Genomic DNA, 18,003 nt, shown 5'->3' with positions numbered 1-18,003 from the left:
ATCGTAGCCACACGAGACCGCCGTAGTTTGGATTCCCTTTCCAAAACGGCTCAAATGTGATGTAGTTGTAGGAGATGGTTTCTGTTTACACTTTCTTGCAACCTCATTCATCAAAATATTTTCACAAATATACTTCACGCATTCAATAAAACCATGTCCATTGTTCTTACGCGTCTGTTTTATCGTCATTGTAATGCTGTCACTTTCAGCACTGATATCTTATAACTTACCATAAAAATTATTTAAACTTTTTAACCTTAACTCGAAGGAGTACATATCATTGTCTGATAAACATGATGAGCTGTTGGTCACCTGTGATAATCAAAAAATGTCGCAGAAATTATTTGCGAAGTATTGGGTCACCTGATCAGATTACGACTTGACGATTAGACCAAGCCGAAACAAAACTGGAGTAACGAGCATCTATACGAGGTCTGATCCAAAAGTTCCCGGAATTGAGTTGTATACTCGTGCATATTCACACGATGGAAAAACCCATTGCAGGGTTGGCTGGGAAACACCTCTGGAGTGTTGTCACAAAATTTCAGGTTGCTATGACAATGCGTTCTCATGTGAGCTAACGATATGTCAAGGTCTGTCCGGTGCTTCCGTCTTTTAAAAAAAAAAATTTATCATCATGTCTAATAAACCAGAGCAGCGCATTTGCATTAAATTTTGTGTGAAATTAGGAAAAACAAGGATATTACAACCTTTAAAATAAAGTTTTGATCATTCTTGAAAGCTTCCTTAAAATCGTTGCAAGCGTGCATCCTGAGCTCGTTTTGGTCATCAGTCAGCAAGCTTGGCACGAACTTTGCTGCGGCTCGTTTAATTTGTTAAAAAATTGTTTAAATTGTCAGTTAAAACTTTTTGAACAGTTTCAAAAATAAGTCCAGTCTCAAGATATCTGTAATGGTTAAACGTCGATCTGGCATGCCTAGGGACCTCACACTGTCAATTTACGAGCAGGTTCTTGCCGACGCTGGTCTGCCAGACCTCGCGTCATCTTCGGTGCTGTCTCTACCTTCACAAAAACGTTTGTACCACTCAAAAATTTGTGTTTTTATAGACCAGCATCTTCAAAAGCAATAGTTAACATTTCAACTGTCTGAGTACTTGTTTTCCCTAATTTCGCACAAAATTTAATGCAAATACGCTGTTCCGATTGATTAGGTATGACGATAATTTGTTAAAAAAAAGACGGAAGCACCGGACAGACCTTGACATATCGTTAGCTCACATGAGAACGCATTGTCATAGCAACCTGAAATTTGTGACAACACTCCAGAGGTGTTTCCCAGCCAACCCTGCAATGGGTTTTTCCATCGTGTGAATATGCACGAGTATACAACTCCATTCCGGGAACTTTTGGATCAGACCTCGTATTTGATACAGGGTCTTCGGTAAAACCCGAAGGGTTTGTCATAAACTAGTGCTACGATAAGTTTTATATTGAGCTTTTTATTCGCCTTTCAATTCACGTGAGAACATGTGACAAGACAATAACCAACTGTAATGACTACGTCATCGAAATGAAGAGATTCCAATCTACGGCGGCTTTTCGTTTTTGAGCTTTTAAGAGCTTGTAATCACATTTCCACATACTTGGCACCTACAACAGAGTAAGACATGGTGAATCTTTTGATACCAAATAACTGTAATGTGAATTTTGTTGCGAGTCAACCTTTAAACCAAGGTTTAACTTACGTGAATAATAGATTGCACTAGTACGAGAAACTACTGAAGTGTGTAGCTAAAGACATGCATTCTTGAAAAGAGTTTACGGTTGTGAAAGATAGAAAGGCATAAAAGATGCTCGCTTTCAAAAAAAATCAAAAGGCTTTAAAGCATGATGGTTTTGGTACATATATGTTGTTAGAAGAAGATACAGATCTATATTTAATTTACATTTGTTCATAAACTAGTGTTTCTTTTTAAAAATTTATTTTTATTATTGAAGCAAATGCTTTGTGGGTCTCTGGAATCTATCAATTGGTCTGAATAGTCAAAGGTCTCATGTAAGAACAGAAGCATCAGTGGTGGTTTTACGTTACAGATTTATTTAGATGAAGGCCTCAGAGGTGATCATCATTTATTTTCACTTACCTTGTACAAGCATTTGGGTGTTTACTGTGGGTGATCATAGTTGGATCAGTTTAAACCAGCTGAAAAAAACAGTTTTTATAGTTTTTCATTATTTTTTGTGTGAAAAACAATATTTCAAGCTCCTAGTGGTTCCTGTGTGGTAGAAATGCAATTCAATGTAATTATCAGCTGTAGAAGTTCAGTTAGCGCATAGTAGTAGGGTGCTAGTAGAGCCCAAGTTGCAACTACCCTAGGACACTTATATTTCGCTAGTATTTAGTTTCGTGAGTAGCTCACAGAGTAAAATTTCGAAGCAACTTAATTTCGCAGCTCTGATGAGTGCAAAAATATAGTGATGTGAAAATAAATGCAGTGGAACAAACATAATTAGATTCCTCAGGTTCAGTTCACCGATGAAAAAAATTTCAATTTGCGACTAGTTTGTAATTGTGAACCGCAGGTAGAATGGTGTGGGCAAGGTCGATAATGCAATTTGATCGCTTGCTGCCATTTGTTTCTTGGACTATCAACAGGCCCGTTTTTACTGGGGCAGCTGGCCGACTGAGCCGCCCCAACTTTTTGGGAATTTTTTTACGGTAAGTACAGTCCAACTCGGATAACTCGCCCTCAGATAAAATGTAACATTTCATCTCAAACACAAGGTCAACTCAAACGGATTTGTTTGGTCAGTTCCAACGCAATGATAAATTCCTTCAGATAACTCGACCTCAACATCATTTAATCGAAAAGTTATTTGCCCAACGGCCATGGACGCGGTTTTTATCGCTGTAGAATATCACTTCATTCCAAGCCATAGAGACAAACATCAACTTCTAGTAGTTCTTAGGCATCATTATTATCATCATCAGAGGCAAAATAATTTTGTTAACGACTTTTATAAAGGTTTGCAGAAAATTAAGTTTTATCAAACACCCGCTTGGCCATGTCCCATCGAGAGCGTAAAAGCCTCCGAATGAACTTAAAATAAAATCCGCAAAATTGATCTTTGTTATAACACTCAAAAGAAAAAAGATGTCTTTTTTTCTGAACGTTTTAACTGCGGTCATGTTTTGCCTATTTTAATTTAAAAACGTTTCGTCAGTCACATCACTTAAAAAAACAAATCTCAAAAAATTACAAGTTATTGAAGAGGTGTCAGTGGTGAATCCAAACCTTTCCAGAGCCATGCTGCTTGTGTAGTACTGCGAGTGTCAGTGCATGTGTCTTATTTTCTTTCAACACACGGTGCTCACTGCATTGATTGATGTCCCCAGCAAACGATAATCTACTAATGCGTGTGCATTGACATCGAATTCCTATCATTATAAATCATTCTTAATGGGAAAATAATCATAATTGCAAAATAATAACGTAATAAATTTTGACAGTCAAATTATTTTGTTGGTTTATATTTTAACGAAGCTATAGTGGTCATTAAAAACGTTAAAATAAATGTCGTTATAAAATTCCATTCTACGGTATCAAAGAACAAAGCTATTTAGTTTCGCTTTTTCGCTCGTTTGTTATGATAGTTTAGTTTCGCACATGAAACTTTCGCGAGAGGATGACACCGCGAAAACGCGAAAGTTAGATGCCGCGAATACATAAGTGTCCTAGGGTACATGAACTCTTAGCACAACAATGAAGACAAACTCTTAGCAAACAACTCTCATGAACAATGAAGTAATGAATTTAATTTTTGATTTCTGTTATCAAGCGATATGATGATCCCTTTACTGATGAAATATGAAAACCATGTAAAGAGACTAATCCTATCATAGTCTCTAATAATGAATGAAAACTTTCAAGTTTGGCCAGTGAGAGAGGATTGCTTATAATTGGAAATTAAAACAATAAATTCCTTTTGGACAAAAAGCTTCAAGTTTGTAAACTAGTATTTCATTTATTGGGCACAAGCCAAAATAGTTGGATTGTTAGATTTTAGTTTATCAAGTTTCTTTGTGTTTTGAAAAGTTAAAGTTGTGTCTCAAATTTCCAACATGCCTGCAAACAGGATCCCGTTTGGCAGTTTTTCACTCGAACTGCAGAAGGCAAAGGTTTTAAAGCACATAAATTACATAATCTTTTTATTGTATATTTCAATACATCAGTCTTAGCTTTCGAATGAGCTATTGTTTGCCATGGTGAGACAGACATTGGTTGGTGTTTATAGGATTTCCCCAGAGCTCTACCGCAGAAATGTTTACTGGCATAGGCTCGGAAATTGTGACATCACAATTTTCTTATGCGGTGTTGTGTGCTTTTACTGCCTATTTTATTGCTTACCGCTTATATTTATCAACTACGATAACAACGCTAGTGTCAGGCGAAGATAGGACAACTCCAGAGAACCAATGAAGATGACAAAGAATTCAGTGGCATTAGCTCTCCATGTACAGATTATTTCTATGATAAATAACTCAGATTCCAAGCGCCATACTATGTTTTCCCATGATATTATGCACTAGTCCTCTCAATTTATTGTGATGTTGAGGGTCGCGGCTGAGACTAATTAGTTTCAAGCATTGCGTGATCTCACGAAAGTGCGATCGACATGTAGTCCTAGGGCCACGCAATTGCAGGTCACAATTTAATCGATATAATTTCATTACCTTTATCAACGACAGTACATTTATTGAAGCATAATTAATTAACCCAGAACATGTGTTTGTATTGCTCGGGCGTTAGCACGATCCCGGGGATTGTTGATTATCTAGAATCCCAGTTTATTATTACCGCTCTCTGGGTTTAATAGCACCGATTGTCACAGAAAAGCGCAGCCTCAATGGCAGCAAAAGGGATCGACTACCTAAGGCTAAATAATAATTGTAACATCATATTTTTGAGAACCTGAACCAAGTGCTTTTTTTTGCAGGACATACTTTTGACACCCTGTTTTTCATAGTTGTATTATTCTTTGTGTATTGAATGTAGGCTCATTCGAAAGCCAAGACTCTGATGTATTGAAATATATTAAAAAAATTATGTAATTTATGTGCTTAAAGGCAAAATGTAATAAATGTGGTGTTGTACTGCTAGGTCACGGGAATAGGTTTTAACGCACATAGCAAAATGTCAAGCTGATTTTTACTACCTCACAATTAATCACTGGGATTAAAATTCCTACTTATACATAGAGCTGTATGTGATATACCGTAAAACCTCTAATTGAATGCCATGACGCTCTATTTTTCAATCTCCTTTATAGTGGCAGTCAATTGGAGGCGGTGTTCAAATAGAGGCTGGCGGTTTATTTTTCCAATAGCTCGTCAAAATCTTTGGACGATAAATTTAGCCCTATTACGGGCGAAGCGTATGTGGCCTATATTTTGCCCTCTTCTTTCATGTGGACAGATATTAAACATTTTGAATGCGATAAATATGCTAACTTACCTCTAATTTGTCAAATATCTCTTAACCCTTTGACCGGGTATAAGCCCCCCCAAAAACAACCGAGACTCGTGTAATTTATTTTCGAAAATTCAAAAAAATCGATATTTTATGAACATGCATAGCTCAAATCTTAAATTTAGTTCAATGAACAAAATTTTTTGTACATATACATTCATTCACATATCTACTACTCAAAAAAAATACAACCATGTGCAATTGTCCCTGTATGAAATGCTTGGAAGCATCTTTTTCGGTAGAGTCAAACGCTATAACGTAGCCGTGCGAGCCACCATAACGATCGTTTTCTCTTAATATTCCAAGTATATTAAAAGTTCAAAAAAGTTTACATCACTTCTATCATTTGAATTAATTTTATTCTGATCAGACAAAAAATCACTAACGATCGCAGGATAAAATAATCTTTTATTTTACCGTTTTGAAAGTCGAGCCGATGTTGACTGGTTTTTCCAACTTTTAATCTTTTCCAAGGAATCGCGATTTGTTTAGCTTTTAGCACAAAGCAACGCCTCTCAGATAATCGTTTCATATTGTAAATCATCGACTGATATCTTGTTGATGATATTTAAAACTTACTAGTGTTCATATCCTTTGTTTAACGTTACTAGACGACAGCTTTATAAACGTCTACCGAAATAGACATAAATGTCGTTTCCCCACGCAACCGGTAAACGACATTCTGGTCGTTTCCCCTGTCAAAGGGTTAATAAATATGCATCAAGAAACAGCGAAATATCTCTACCAGTTGATATCTATTGCTTGCAATTGACCTGCGATGATATTATAGCCTGTGTCCTTTTTTGCAATTTGTTGGCATTTTCAATTTTTATTTCATTCTAAAGTTGACATATTTTAATTTTATATCTATATTTAGCAATCTTGCATAAAAGCTCATTACACTCACTGATATGTTTGCTACAGTTTGCAGCCAAAACTAGCTTTTAATGTGCAATAGAAGTGGAGCTGTGAGCATCGATTCATTGTAACGGTAGGGCCACGCGAGACAAAATTTTCACGAAATCGGCGAAATTTGGACGAAACTATTCGGACGAATTGACATTTGGATGAATTCGTCCATCGTTGGTTGCGCACGATGAACGAATCCTGAATTGGACGAAACGTCAGAAATTCCTACGAATCGTTGTTTGATTGGTCGGTTGAAAATGGAAGACAACCATCTGGAACTGTTTATAGACTTGGTTAGGGAGAGAAAAGTTATATGGTGCAAACGGGAGAATGGCTATAAGGACTCAAGAGGGGTGAAACTGAACAATTTTAAGGACATTGTCAGTGAATTGGAGAGGGCTTTTCCAAACTCCAAAGTGAAGTTTACTGGTATGTTTATTTATTTCTAGTAGTTGGTGGTTGCTAGCTAGTAGTGTGGTAGCTAGTACTACTGATATCATTGGGTTTTGGGTCATGCTTGTTTTGGACTGATTTTTTTTTATTTGAGAAAGAGTGAGTAGATCATCTCAAAAATTGTATCAATCAATTAATTACTTCAGTCTCAGTCATGTTGTCTTGTCTTGTTCCACATATTCTACTGCTGCTACTCTCTACATGTACACATAAAGTTAATTAAGTTGTTTGTTTGCAGTCGATGTGGTGATGAAGAAATGGACCAACCTTGGGGACACTTTTAACAGCAACAGAAGGGCGTATGATGCAGCTTGTGCAAGTGGGGCAGCAGCAGTCCAAGAGCCGCAGTGGAAGTGGTGGCCACTTTTTAAATGGCTACTCACAGCTCATCGAGAGCAGGCGTAAGTTGGCTTTTAAGAGGTTTTTGCACACAAATACTGATTTGTTGGAATACTAACTGGTTAGTTACTAGTAATTTATTCTACTAGACTTCATAGCTGTGGTGTTGGCATTGGCGGTTTTACCAGAAAATTGAAAACATATATCTATGTATGTGTGTGGAACAGATTAAATAATTCAATTCAGTCTCTTTTTTTTTCAGAACTACTTCTTCCACCAACCTACCACCTCCCTCACAAGCCTGCGCACCCTGTCCATTGTCACCTGCTAGACCATCTTCTCCAGTTCCTGCATGCATCACACCGGTCATCTCGCCAACCGCAGAAGCCCATGCACATGCGTCTACACTTGCTCGGCCACCAGCAGCTATCCCACCAACTCCACCGACACTACCACCACCCACTGAACCACAGACGAGCAAAAAGGCATCTCGAGGCATCAAGCGCAAAAAGATCATCGAAGACCACTCCATCGACATCGAGCTGGAATCCGTAAATGACCAGATCAGAGAACTGAGTAGACCCGCCCCAAAATCGGAACGCCAGCTGTTTGCGGACTCAATTGTGCATGGACTCGAGCGACTCACACCCTACCAATTCGCAGTTGCCAAGAATAGAATTAACAACATGTTGTTTGAGTTGGAGTATGCAGAGCCTGTCCCGCGACCAAGTAGCTCTCTCACAGACAGACCTCCCAGCTCCATGTCATCCGTGTCGTCTCAGAGTACTGACAGGCCCACGAGTGAAAGACGAGATACACCAACGTTCACAGAGATGTTGTCGCCCTCCTGGGATGATTCCTGGCACTAGATTAGCTACAAGTATCTTTCTGTTTGTTTCATCATAATACACATATTGTATTTTATTCCTGCTTATCTGTGTTTTTATCATAATATTATCTGCGTGTATTTTTTATTTATTTTTTTTGAGCGAACAATCAATCCAGACTCTCTCATCAGTTTGATATTTTTGTACAATCTAAAAATAATATTTGTTGACTTGCCAATCTTGTTTAGCCGATCAGAATTTATTTTATCAACCAGAATAAATACATTTGCACATAGCGTTGAAAAAAAATATTTGGAACTAAAATTTCTAATCTACATAAACTTAACGCACATAAATTTAAAGCATTGATCTTAAATCAAAAATCAAATCCCCGATAATTCTGTAAAACGTAAAACAAACTACGACTAGTAGAGTTCCGAGCAGAGTGGTTGACATTGGTTCGTTTACCTTTGGTTAATATGGGCATCTTGCCATGGGACCGAGCCCTGTGGGCTTGACAAATACTGCACAAGTCTGTCTCTGATTCCTGCTGCCTTTGCAGTCACACCTCTTTGTAGCTGCGTTCGGTTTGGCTGGTCGGAGGGTGGGTGTGTTTGTGAACGCCAGAAACCAGGTGTGATGGAGCCGTCTGGGTTTGGAATGTTCAGGTAACCGGGTGGTGTGTAGCTGGTGTCAGTCACCGTGCGCAGAAAGTTGTATAACACACACATGGCGCGAACTAGGTTTGTTGCCTTCTCTTGGTCTGCCTGAATCATCTTAAACAAGATTTGCCATCGACGAGATAGGACTCCTGCGAAACAAAAATATTTTCAAATTAATACATGACATTCCTCCACGTGCGAAGTGAAAAGACCCAAAACACATCACTTACCAAACGTGTTTTCTATGATGCGCCGTGCACGAGAGAGTCTGTAGTTGAAGATTCTCTTGGGCACCGAATCGAGGGCTCGACCTGGAAATGGCCTCATAATATATGGTTTCAGAGGGAATGCCTCATCTGCCACAAACATGCAGGGAAAGTCTCCAGCTTCTTCATAACCCACCAACGGCTCGCTCTCTGGCAGATTAACTTGATCGGTAAAAGGAGAGAGCAAATGTAGTGAACCCAGCTGTGAAGCTGATTGGTGTTGGTTGCGGCATGTACAGATAATAAAAAAAAAAATTAATTAAAGATAATATTTTTCTAACCATTATCCAAGCCTCTTCCAAACTCGGATGACTCCCATACTCCCCCATCACTATTACTTCCTGGTTGACCAATGTCGATGAGGGTGAATCTGTATGAAGCATCACATACAGCTAGTAGGACGATACTGTCTCTCTGTTTGTAGTTCCAGAACATGGAGCCAGAGTGCTTTGGCTTCTGAATGATGATGTGCTTCCCGTCAATACTACCAAGGCAGTGAGGGAAGTTCCATCTTTCAAAACTACAAAATAAAAATGAAAGTTCGTTTTAGTAACAATGGAAAAAGAATATTATGAAGAAAATTAATAAAAATAAATATTAAGCACAATAAAAAGAAAACAACAGACCCTTCAGCAATTGCCCTCCATTCATCTGGCCCTGAGGGAGGTTTGAGGTATATGGGCTGCAGCACAGTCCACAGTGCGACACATGTGTCATCAATTATCTGGGAGACTGTTGATCTGCCCAAGCGGTAGTAAGCTGAGATGGCTGCGTGAGAACTTCCTTCAGCTAGGTGGTGAAGTATGGCTGCCAGCTTCAGTCCTGGCTCTATTGACTTCCTCATCACTGTGTCCTGCTTTGTTATGAGAGGTTTTATTGCCTCAAGAATATAGTCAAAATTCTCAGGTGATATTCTTAGGTATTTTGTGTCTTCTTAAATCCTCATCTTCTCTCAACTCCTTGATCAGATTTGCATAAACTCCCAGTTAATCTCTTTTCTCATTTATGGGTTGGACCCAATACCTTCTGTCTGAGTTTGTAGTGAGAGTCCTCTTTTTCTGTTTGAGTAGCAGATATTTTTTCTTTAGCAGCAGCAAAGCAATTCTTCTCTTTTGATTGTCATCCATGTTTGTACTGAAGCAAATGATTGAAATGGAATCGGCTTCAATTTATCACCGCGTTCTGATTGGCTAGTTGAAAATTAGTTTCGTACAAATCCGTGGTGGGGAAACTCCGTGTGGCAGGTCAGAAATTTCGTACGAATGGAATTTCCCAGATTAGTTGAAATTACACGATACGTGTGGCCCTACCTTAAGTCGTGTTAAGATAGCCGCTAAAAATAGCTAAAGATAAAATGCTAGTAAATAACATGCTATAAATCTGCGTATTAATAAGTTATACAACAATAATCTATCAAATGATACAAATATATATTCATGAACAAGTGACAAACAAACCACACTTGTATTACATGCTGAAACAAGAATTAACGTTTTTAAAACAAATTCTTTCCATTGCTTGCTCGGATAGCTGCTTTCTGATTGTTGCTTTTGATGGAATGAACATCTTCTAGTTGTCCAATACCTTCTACAATATCTTTTGGCTTCAATTCTTCTTCTGCACTGCTGAACTAGTCGATATTAGCATCCAAACAATTTTTCGGCAGAGCAAAGCTTTCACGTGCTGCATTTAGCACTGACGAAGTTCTAAAAGTTTACCCACTAAACGTATAACCTTTGGTCCAAAACTTGCGAACCGGTTTTTATATGCATGTCCTTCAAAATATTAAGACCGCGTTAAACAAGGAATTACTATTAGCCTGGGATAGCAGTTATTTCTATGGCGTTGCTTTCCAATTCCCATCTACCATCATAAATTAAAGCTGTTTTTTTATTATATATGTAAGCTAATTTGAAGTGAAAAACAGTGTTAAACAGAGAGCTACTACTAGCCTGAGACCGTTATTGATTATTGCTACGGTGCTGCTTTCAAAGTTTCAACAACAAAAAACGAAAAGCTTTGGAATTGGACAACGAGATAATTAACTGCTATTGATATAAACGATTCATTAATAATACGATATTTTGTACACTTTTCTACTGATCAGTTGATAATATGGGCTCGGGAATATCAAATAATGTCAAAGTGGCGGTCAAATGGAAGTGGTGTTCAATTGGAGAGTGGCGATCTATTTTTCAACCTTCTCACAGAGTGGCGGTCAATTGGAGCTGGCGGTCAATTGGAGCTGGCGTTCAAATAGAGGTGGCGTTCAATTAGAGGTTTTACAGTATTCGCTTTATGTGATAAGATTTCTGCTCTGTATTTCTTTATTTATGTTTGTTTAAAAGTTCATTCTGAAATTTCCATATTTTCTCTCCTTTTTCTCATAACTCCCACCGTACCATCCTTAACAGATGATTCATATGTATGTTCAATACTCAATCAGGCAGCTATAGTAAGTAATGTTAATTAGACTTGAAATTGCAAAACCTTGGTCAAATGATATAAACCATAGAAACGAGTTTAAGCCATAAAAACCAGTTTAAACCATAAAAACCAGTTTAAACCATAAAAACCAGTTTGAACAAAAAACCTGGTTTATTCGGTTTTTCCATATAAACCGTGGCTTCCCCAACCCTGTGGGCAGGGTTGGAAAAAGCCACGGTTTTTATGAAAAAACCGGTTTTTTTTGTTCTAACTGATTTTTATAGTTTAAACCGGTTTTTATGGTTTGAACCGATTTTTTATAATTTTACTAAGGTTTTTGCAATTTTAAGTCTAATTAACATCACTTGCTTTAGCTGCATGATTGAGTATTGCATATACTCATGTGAAATCATCTGTTAAAGATGGTACTGTGGGAGTTGTTATGGGAAAAAAGAGAGAAAACATGGAAATTGCGGAATGGGTCTTTAATCAAACATGATTGATGAAGTACAGAGCAGAAATCTTATCACATAAAGAGAATATTTTACATACAGCTCTATGTATAAGTCGAAATTTTAATCCAAGTGATTAGTCGTGTGGTAGTGTAGAGCAGGGCAAAATGCAGATGCATTGCTAGTGTTTGGAGCAGCGGCAGATGACTCAACTTCTATCACCTGAATACTAGCATCACTGTCAAAGTTTGGGTTTTCAGCTTGACACTTTGCTACGTGAACTTTAGGTCAATCTGCGTGACCTCGCGTTACGACCGCACACCTATTACATTTACCTTAAAACCTTTGCCTTTTGCAGTTTGAGTGAAAAACTGCCAAATGGGATCCTGTTTGCGAGGCGTGTTGAAAGTTTGAGACACAACTTTAACTTATCAAAACACAAAAAACTCGATAAACTGAATTCTAACAATCCAACTACTTTGGCTTGCACCCAATAAATGAAATATTAGTTTGCAAACTTGAAGCTTTTGCCTAAAAGGAATTTATTGTTTTAATTTCTAATTGTAAGTAATCCTCTCTCACTTGCCAGACTTGAGAAAGTATTCATTCATCATTAGAGACGATGATTGGATTAGTATTTTTCACATGGTTTTTATATTTCATCATTAAAGAGGTCATTATATCACTTAATAAAAGCAATTGAAAATGAAATTCACCAATTCATCGCCATGCTAGGATTTCATGTAGTTTCAACTTGAGCTCTGCCTTCAATTTACTGCTGTGTCCTAAATAAACTTCCACAGCTGATAATTACATATAATTGCAATTCTATCGCACATGAACCACTAGGAGCTTAAAATTATGTTTTTCACAAAAATAATGAAAAAAGCCATAAAAACCGATTTTTTTCAGCTGGTTTAAACCGCTTGGTTTAAACCGAGTCAACCCTGCATGTGAGTGATATTATCTTTATCAAGTAGTTCAGGGCTTATTCGTTGTTGTAAAATATGTGTAATTATTATTGTCACACTTTGGCTATTAGTATTATTTACAATGTGTATGAGTCCAATTGACCAGGGTTGGTACGAAAAACTCAAATGATTTAAATAATGATTTTTAGAAAAATAATCACAATTTTTTGTTTCTCATTAATTTGCGAAAACCAGTGTTTCTTAGCAAACAATTTTCTGAACACTCCTTGATCATGAATCAGCAAGTGTGATGGAGGGGATAACTGACTGCATTTGTAGTACTATGCTACAGAAGGTCCTTTCAAGTTAGGACCTATGAGTTTATTTAGTAACCATCCACCAAATACATTTGTAATTTGAAAATAGCTTAAAACAAAGTTACAATATGTACTTACTGCTGCTGAGTTACAATATGTACTTACTGCTGCTGAGTTACAATATGTACTTACTGCTGCTGAGTTACAATATGTACTTACTGCTGCTGAGTTACAATATGTACTTACTGCTGCTGAGTTACAATATGTACTTACTGCTGCTGAGTTACAATAGGCCTATGTACTTACTGCTGCCGAGTTGAAAGAGTATTCTCCACTTTTGGTTTTGCTCATTAATAAATAAGTAACCTGTCAGATACTAAAAAGCTGGCATGACGGTATTTTTATTTCGCATGAACCTCAGCATCGATCACACAGGAAGAACGTGCTTAAATATTTCATAGTGTCTTTTTATATCGTTGGCTTTTATTTGTAGTTTTTTGTGCAAATTGTCTGTGTATTGCATCGAGCATGAGCAAAATGATTGAAAAAATCCATTTTGTCACAAAACTTCTAAACAATAGAAAAATCGATCTACAAATGATTTTCTCCAACCCTGAAGTTGGCCAATAAACTCATGTTGCTTTCTTTATGATTTCAGTTTTTAGAATGTCTTCTTACATGCTTTTCTTACCAGAGTAGTAGCCTCAATAATTTTAGGCCGATACTGATTTGGCTTCTACATAGGAAAGTGTGCGGTGTTGTATTGAAAGCAAGTAAGTTATATGAATAATGTTATATTTTTATTTGAATCATTTCAGAACTGCGGAAGACACGTTCTTTTGTCTGTGTTTACCTAGGGCTGGAAAGATGTGGCAACAGCCAGGAGGCTGGGGTCAGCAACAATGGCCAATGCAGCAAAGTGCTTATGCCAATATGGCACATGATCAAGGTACATGTATTAACAAATGTGTCCCGGGTTCATCAATATTATATTGCTGCGGCCAGTATCTATTTAAAGCTATGTTCAAACCAATCATTTTCATGCTGATTGTCTGGATCATTTGGTCCACTGACCGAGAATCGACTTAAACAAAAAGAGCAAATGAGTCTGAGACGGATTTTGGCCAAAAATAAATTTGGTCAGGCTGTGCCTGATTGGTGGCAGATTTTTAATTTAAGTAGCCAATAAAATCACTTTCACAGCAAACGACACATTGTCATGTTATATTGCACAATGCCATTTTTCTTTTCACATTCATGCACATTGTTTGTTATAAGCTAAGAATTCAGTAATAATTCTGTTGATAGCACCCCTGAAGGGTGCTATCAACAGAATTATTGCTCAGGTTCAATTATCATAGCAACAGCATGCTTATTGAAACATCTGCTTCAATTATTATGCTGTTGCTATAACAATTGAAGCAAATGACATTAACGAAAAATTGTCCTCCCTCTAGTTATCCATTATTAGTATTGAACTGGACAGTGCAAAATAATTGTTGAACTTGCTAAAAACGTCCACGAAAAATTTTGTGGGAAACATTCAACAAAAGGTAAAAACGTCCACCGAAAACTTTGTTGGAAACGGTTAACAAAATTTAAATTTTGACCCACTAAAGATATCTCAGCTAAAGTTATCTGACCCTGCAAATAAAAAATAATCACCCACTCTCTGTCCATACTTGTTCTGGTGTGAACGAGAAAAATTGAGCCGATAACTCTCATGAAATCGTTCAGATATTGGCCACAAAAACTCTGTTTACAAATTGGCTGGTGAGAACGCAACTCTATCAAGTAGCGACTTCTAACCGTGCTTATTCTTGAACAAACAGTTTTTTTAAACATAATTTAGTCTCGTTGTGGTTTTTTCGGTACCATTGTCGTGTTCAGTAAACAAACCACTCAACTTGCATTAAATGTTATGTTCTGACAACTAACCAGCATTTAAGAAATTTGCCACCCGGTTGTTGGAAATGAGGTAGTTCTGGATTCACTTTGGCAGCAGTACCTAAGCTTATTTTACTGTTTGACCTTGCGACCGTTGACATGCTATTTCTTATTAGAAACTATAGCTCTCGTTTTTGGGTGCTGCTGTGATCTGTTTACAGAGTACAGTTTTTAAATAAGAAACATCTTTGAAGACTTCACAGGTTAACTGACATCATTTTAAAATTACATTTATTTACAACAATATCATGAAATTTCATTTTTCTTGTATGTTTTTTTATGCTAGTTAAACCAAAAACCAGTTTTAGAAACGGAACCCTTTGGCAGGCAAGCTCTTGGCTGTTATGTAAGCAGGCTATTTTTTCAGAAAAAACATCGGCATGTGAATCGCTGATATCAATGTTAGGGATTAGCCAATTTGTGAATTTTGGACACATCAGCTTATCTCAACCATTGCCTGTAATACATCATAGCAAGTATTTTAATACATAATAGCAAGTATTTTATAAGCTTATAAATAGAAAAAATGATGCAAATTCACTATTCTTGAAAAACCATATCCTTGGTAATAGTTGCATAGCGCTGTTGTGAGCTATCAGTTTATAGGTAATGTTTTGGTGGTTAGTTTACATCTCACAACATAAATCTTCTGTGCATGCTGGGCAGGGTCGGAGCAGATGTCATAAGCACTAGAAAAGGCTGATATTGTATTTATACATCCAGCGTTAGTTTCGGAGTGGTAGTTATAGAATTACACCAATCGGCTTGCTCGTCTCATCTTGCAGAGCGTGCTATCACAAAATTCCTCTTTTACACAGAATGAAAATTTAAAACATTGTTCGTAATAATTAGTTGTTCTTGAAAGTCACTTTGTAAAAGCCTATCAGCTCAGGCTCTGTTCTCATGAATAAATATTTTTAATGGACAATTCACAGAATCCAGTTGAAAAACTGAATTATTTTAGTATATTTATATATACTAAAATATATCTCAAATCTTTATTTTCATTTCAAAATGTTGATCAAACAGTATTTTACGTAATTAAACCAAAATATTATGAAAACCTATTTTGTAATGTTGTGTGCTAGTGGTAATGCATTAATTCTGTGAGCTGGCAGTTAACTCTTAAGTAAGTGTAGACATCCCCTGAAGGCTTCCTGTTGATTTGTCAGAAGGTTTTTCATTTTAAAAATGATATCATTGCTATAGAATTTTATCTTTCATCATGAGATCATACACATTCCAGGCCAAATGATTGAACATGATGCATTCATCTCCAGCAATCCAATCATACTTAAATTATGTTGATTCCGAAATCTTGCATGATCCCACCTCTATCTATACATGGAGTACCCACCTCTATCTATACATGGAGTACCCACCTCTATCTATACATGGAGTACCCACCTCTATCTATACATGGAGTACCCACCTCTATCTATACATGGAGTACCCACCTCTATCTATACATGGAGTACCCACCTCTATCTATACATGGAGTACCCACCTCTATCTATACATGGAGTACCCACCTCTATCTATACATGGAGTACCCACCTCTATCTATACATGGAGTACCCACCTCTATCTATACATGGAGTACCCACCTCTATCTATACATGGAGTACCCACCTCTATCTATACATGGAGTACCCACCTCTATCTATACATGGAGCACCCACCTCTATCTATACATGGAGTACCCACCTCTATCTATACATGGAGTACCCACCTCTATCTATACACGGAGTACCCACCTCTATCTATACATGGAGTACCCACCTCTATCTATACATGGAGTACCCACCTCTATCTATACATGGAGTACCCACCTCTATCTATACATGGAGTACCCACCTCTATCTATACATGGAGTACCCACCTCTATCTATACATGGAGTACCCACCTCTATCTATACATGGAGTACCCACCTCTATCTATACATGGAGCACCCACCTCTATCTATACATGGAGTACCCACCTCTATCTATACATGGAGTACCCACCTCTATCTATACATGGAGTACCCACCTCTATCTATACATGGAGTACCCACCTCTATCTATACATGGAGTACCCACCTCTATCTATACATGGAGTACCCACCTCTATCTATACATGGAGTACCCACCTCTATCTATACATGGAGTACCCACCTCTATCTATACATGGAGTACCCACCTCTATCTATACATGGAGTACCCACCTCTATCTATACATGGAGTATGGGTTGTTTTGAATGTTATACTTGAACACGTTTTTGTTTATAAATTTTTAGTGGACTGGGCAGCCTTAGCCAAACAATGGATGCAATTTAAGGATGTCGGAGATGTTGCTCAAACTACTACACCACCTCCTCCACCACCACCGATTCCTGGCCCTGAGTCTTCAAGTCAGCTGGATATGCAGCCTCCTATCAACATTGGTTCCCATGCTAAAAATAACTGGTCTGAAGGTTTCAGTGTTCCTAAGACGGAAAACCAAGCCTGGGATAGTACAACTAGCACAGATTGGACTGGTGGTGTAAATACAGAGGTATATAAGTCAGTTGAGTGCTCATTCGCTGGTTAGATATTTCAGTACAGTAGACGCTCCTAATAATGTAAATAACCCGTTCTAGGAACGTTTACGTTATAGGAATTTTACGTTATAAGAACATTAAAGCGCATGTAAATTGCCTAATCCGTTCCAAGATCTTTCCAAACTCTCCCCATTGGCCATCCAAAAAGGAAAAACTTTCATTGACTCTTTTCATCTGTAGGCTGTACCGTAACTGCAGAATTATTGGTTTGCATCAACAACTTTTCTCCCTTTTATGATTAATCTCACTGGTTTTATTGACCACGATATGGGTAAATTTACAACAAGTTGATAGGGAGAGAAAGAGATAGCACATTTTCGACATCCATTTACAACTATTTGTTTATTTTTTTAAACAGCAGTCAATTCTTCAAAGTAAAGCTAATAACAAATATTTTGTACCTCTACAATAAGGCAAA

The 18,003-nt window shown here is 37.4% G+C and overlaps 1 protein-coding gene and 1 pseudogene across 3 annotated transcripts in view; one reads left to right on the top strand and one right to left on the bottom strand.

Moving 5' to 3' along the window:
• LOC137403802 (arginine/serine-rich protein PNISR-like) overlaps positions 1 to 18,003 on the top strand; it is a 33,084-nt gene that overhangs the window by 2,886 nt on the left and 12,195 nt on the right. For 2 of the 3 annotated variants that reach the window (XM_068089858.1, XM_068089856.1), the window contains exons 2-3: positions 13,875 to 14,005; positions 17,283 to 17,539. In XM_068089858.1, coding sequence (XP_067945959.1) covers positions 13,924 to 14,005; positions 17,283 to 17,539 — 339 coding nt within the window. In that variant the 5' untranslated portion in view covers positions 13,875 to 13,923. The remainder of the gene's footprint in view (positions 1 to 13,874; positions 14,006 to 17,282; positions 17,540 to 18,003) is intronic. The other variant, XM_068089857.1, reaches the window with a different exon arrangement.
• On the bottom strand, positions 8,260 to 10,076 carry LOC137405011 (uncharacterized; annotated as a pseudogene).

This window comes from Watersipora subatra, chromosome 9 (genome assembly GCF_963576615.1).
Source record: "Watersipora subatra chromosome 9, tzWatSuba1.1, whole genome shotgun sequence".
In the NCBI taxonomy this organism is placed as follows: domain Eukaryota; kingdom Metazoa; phylum Bryozoa; class Gymnolaemata; order Cheilostomatida; family Watersiporidae; genus Watersipora; species Watersipora subatra.
The sequence above is the reverse complement of the archived record's forward strand: the minus strand, read 5'-3'. Positions and strand labels throughout refer to the sequence as shown.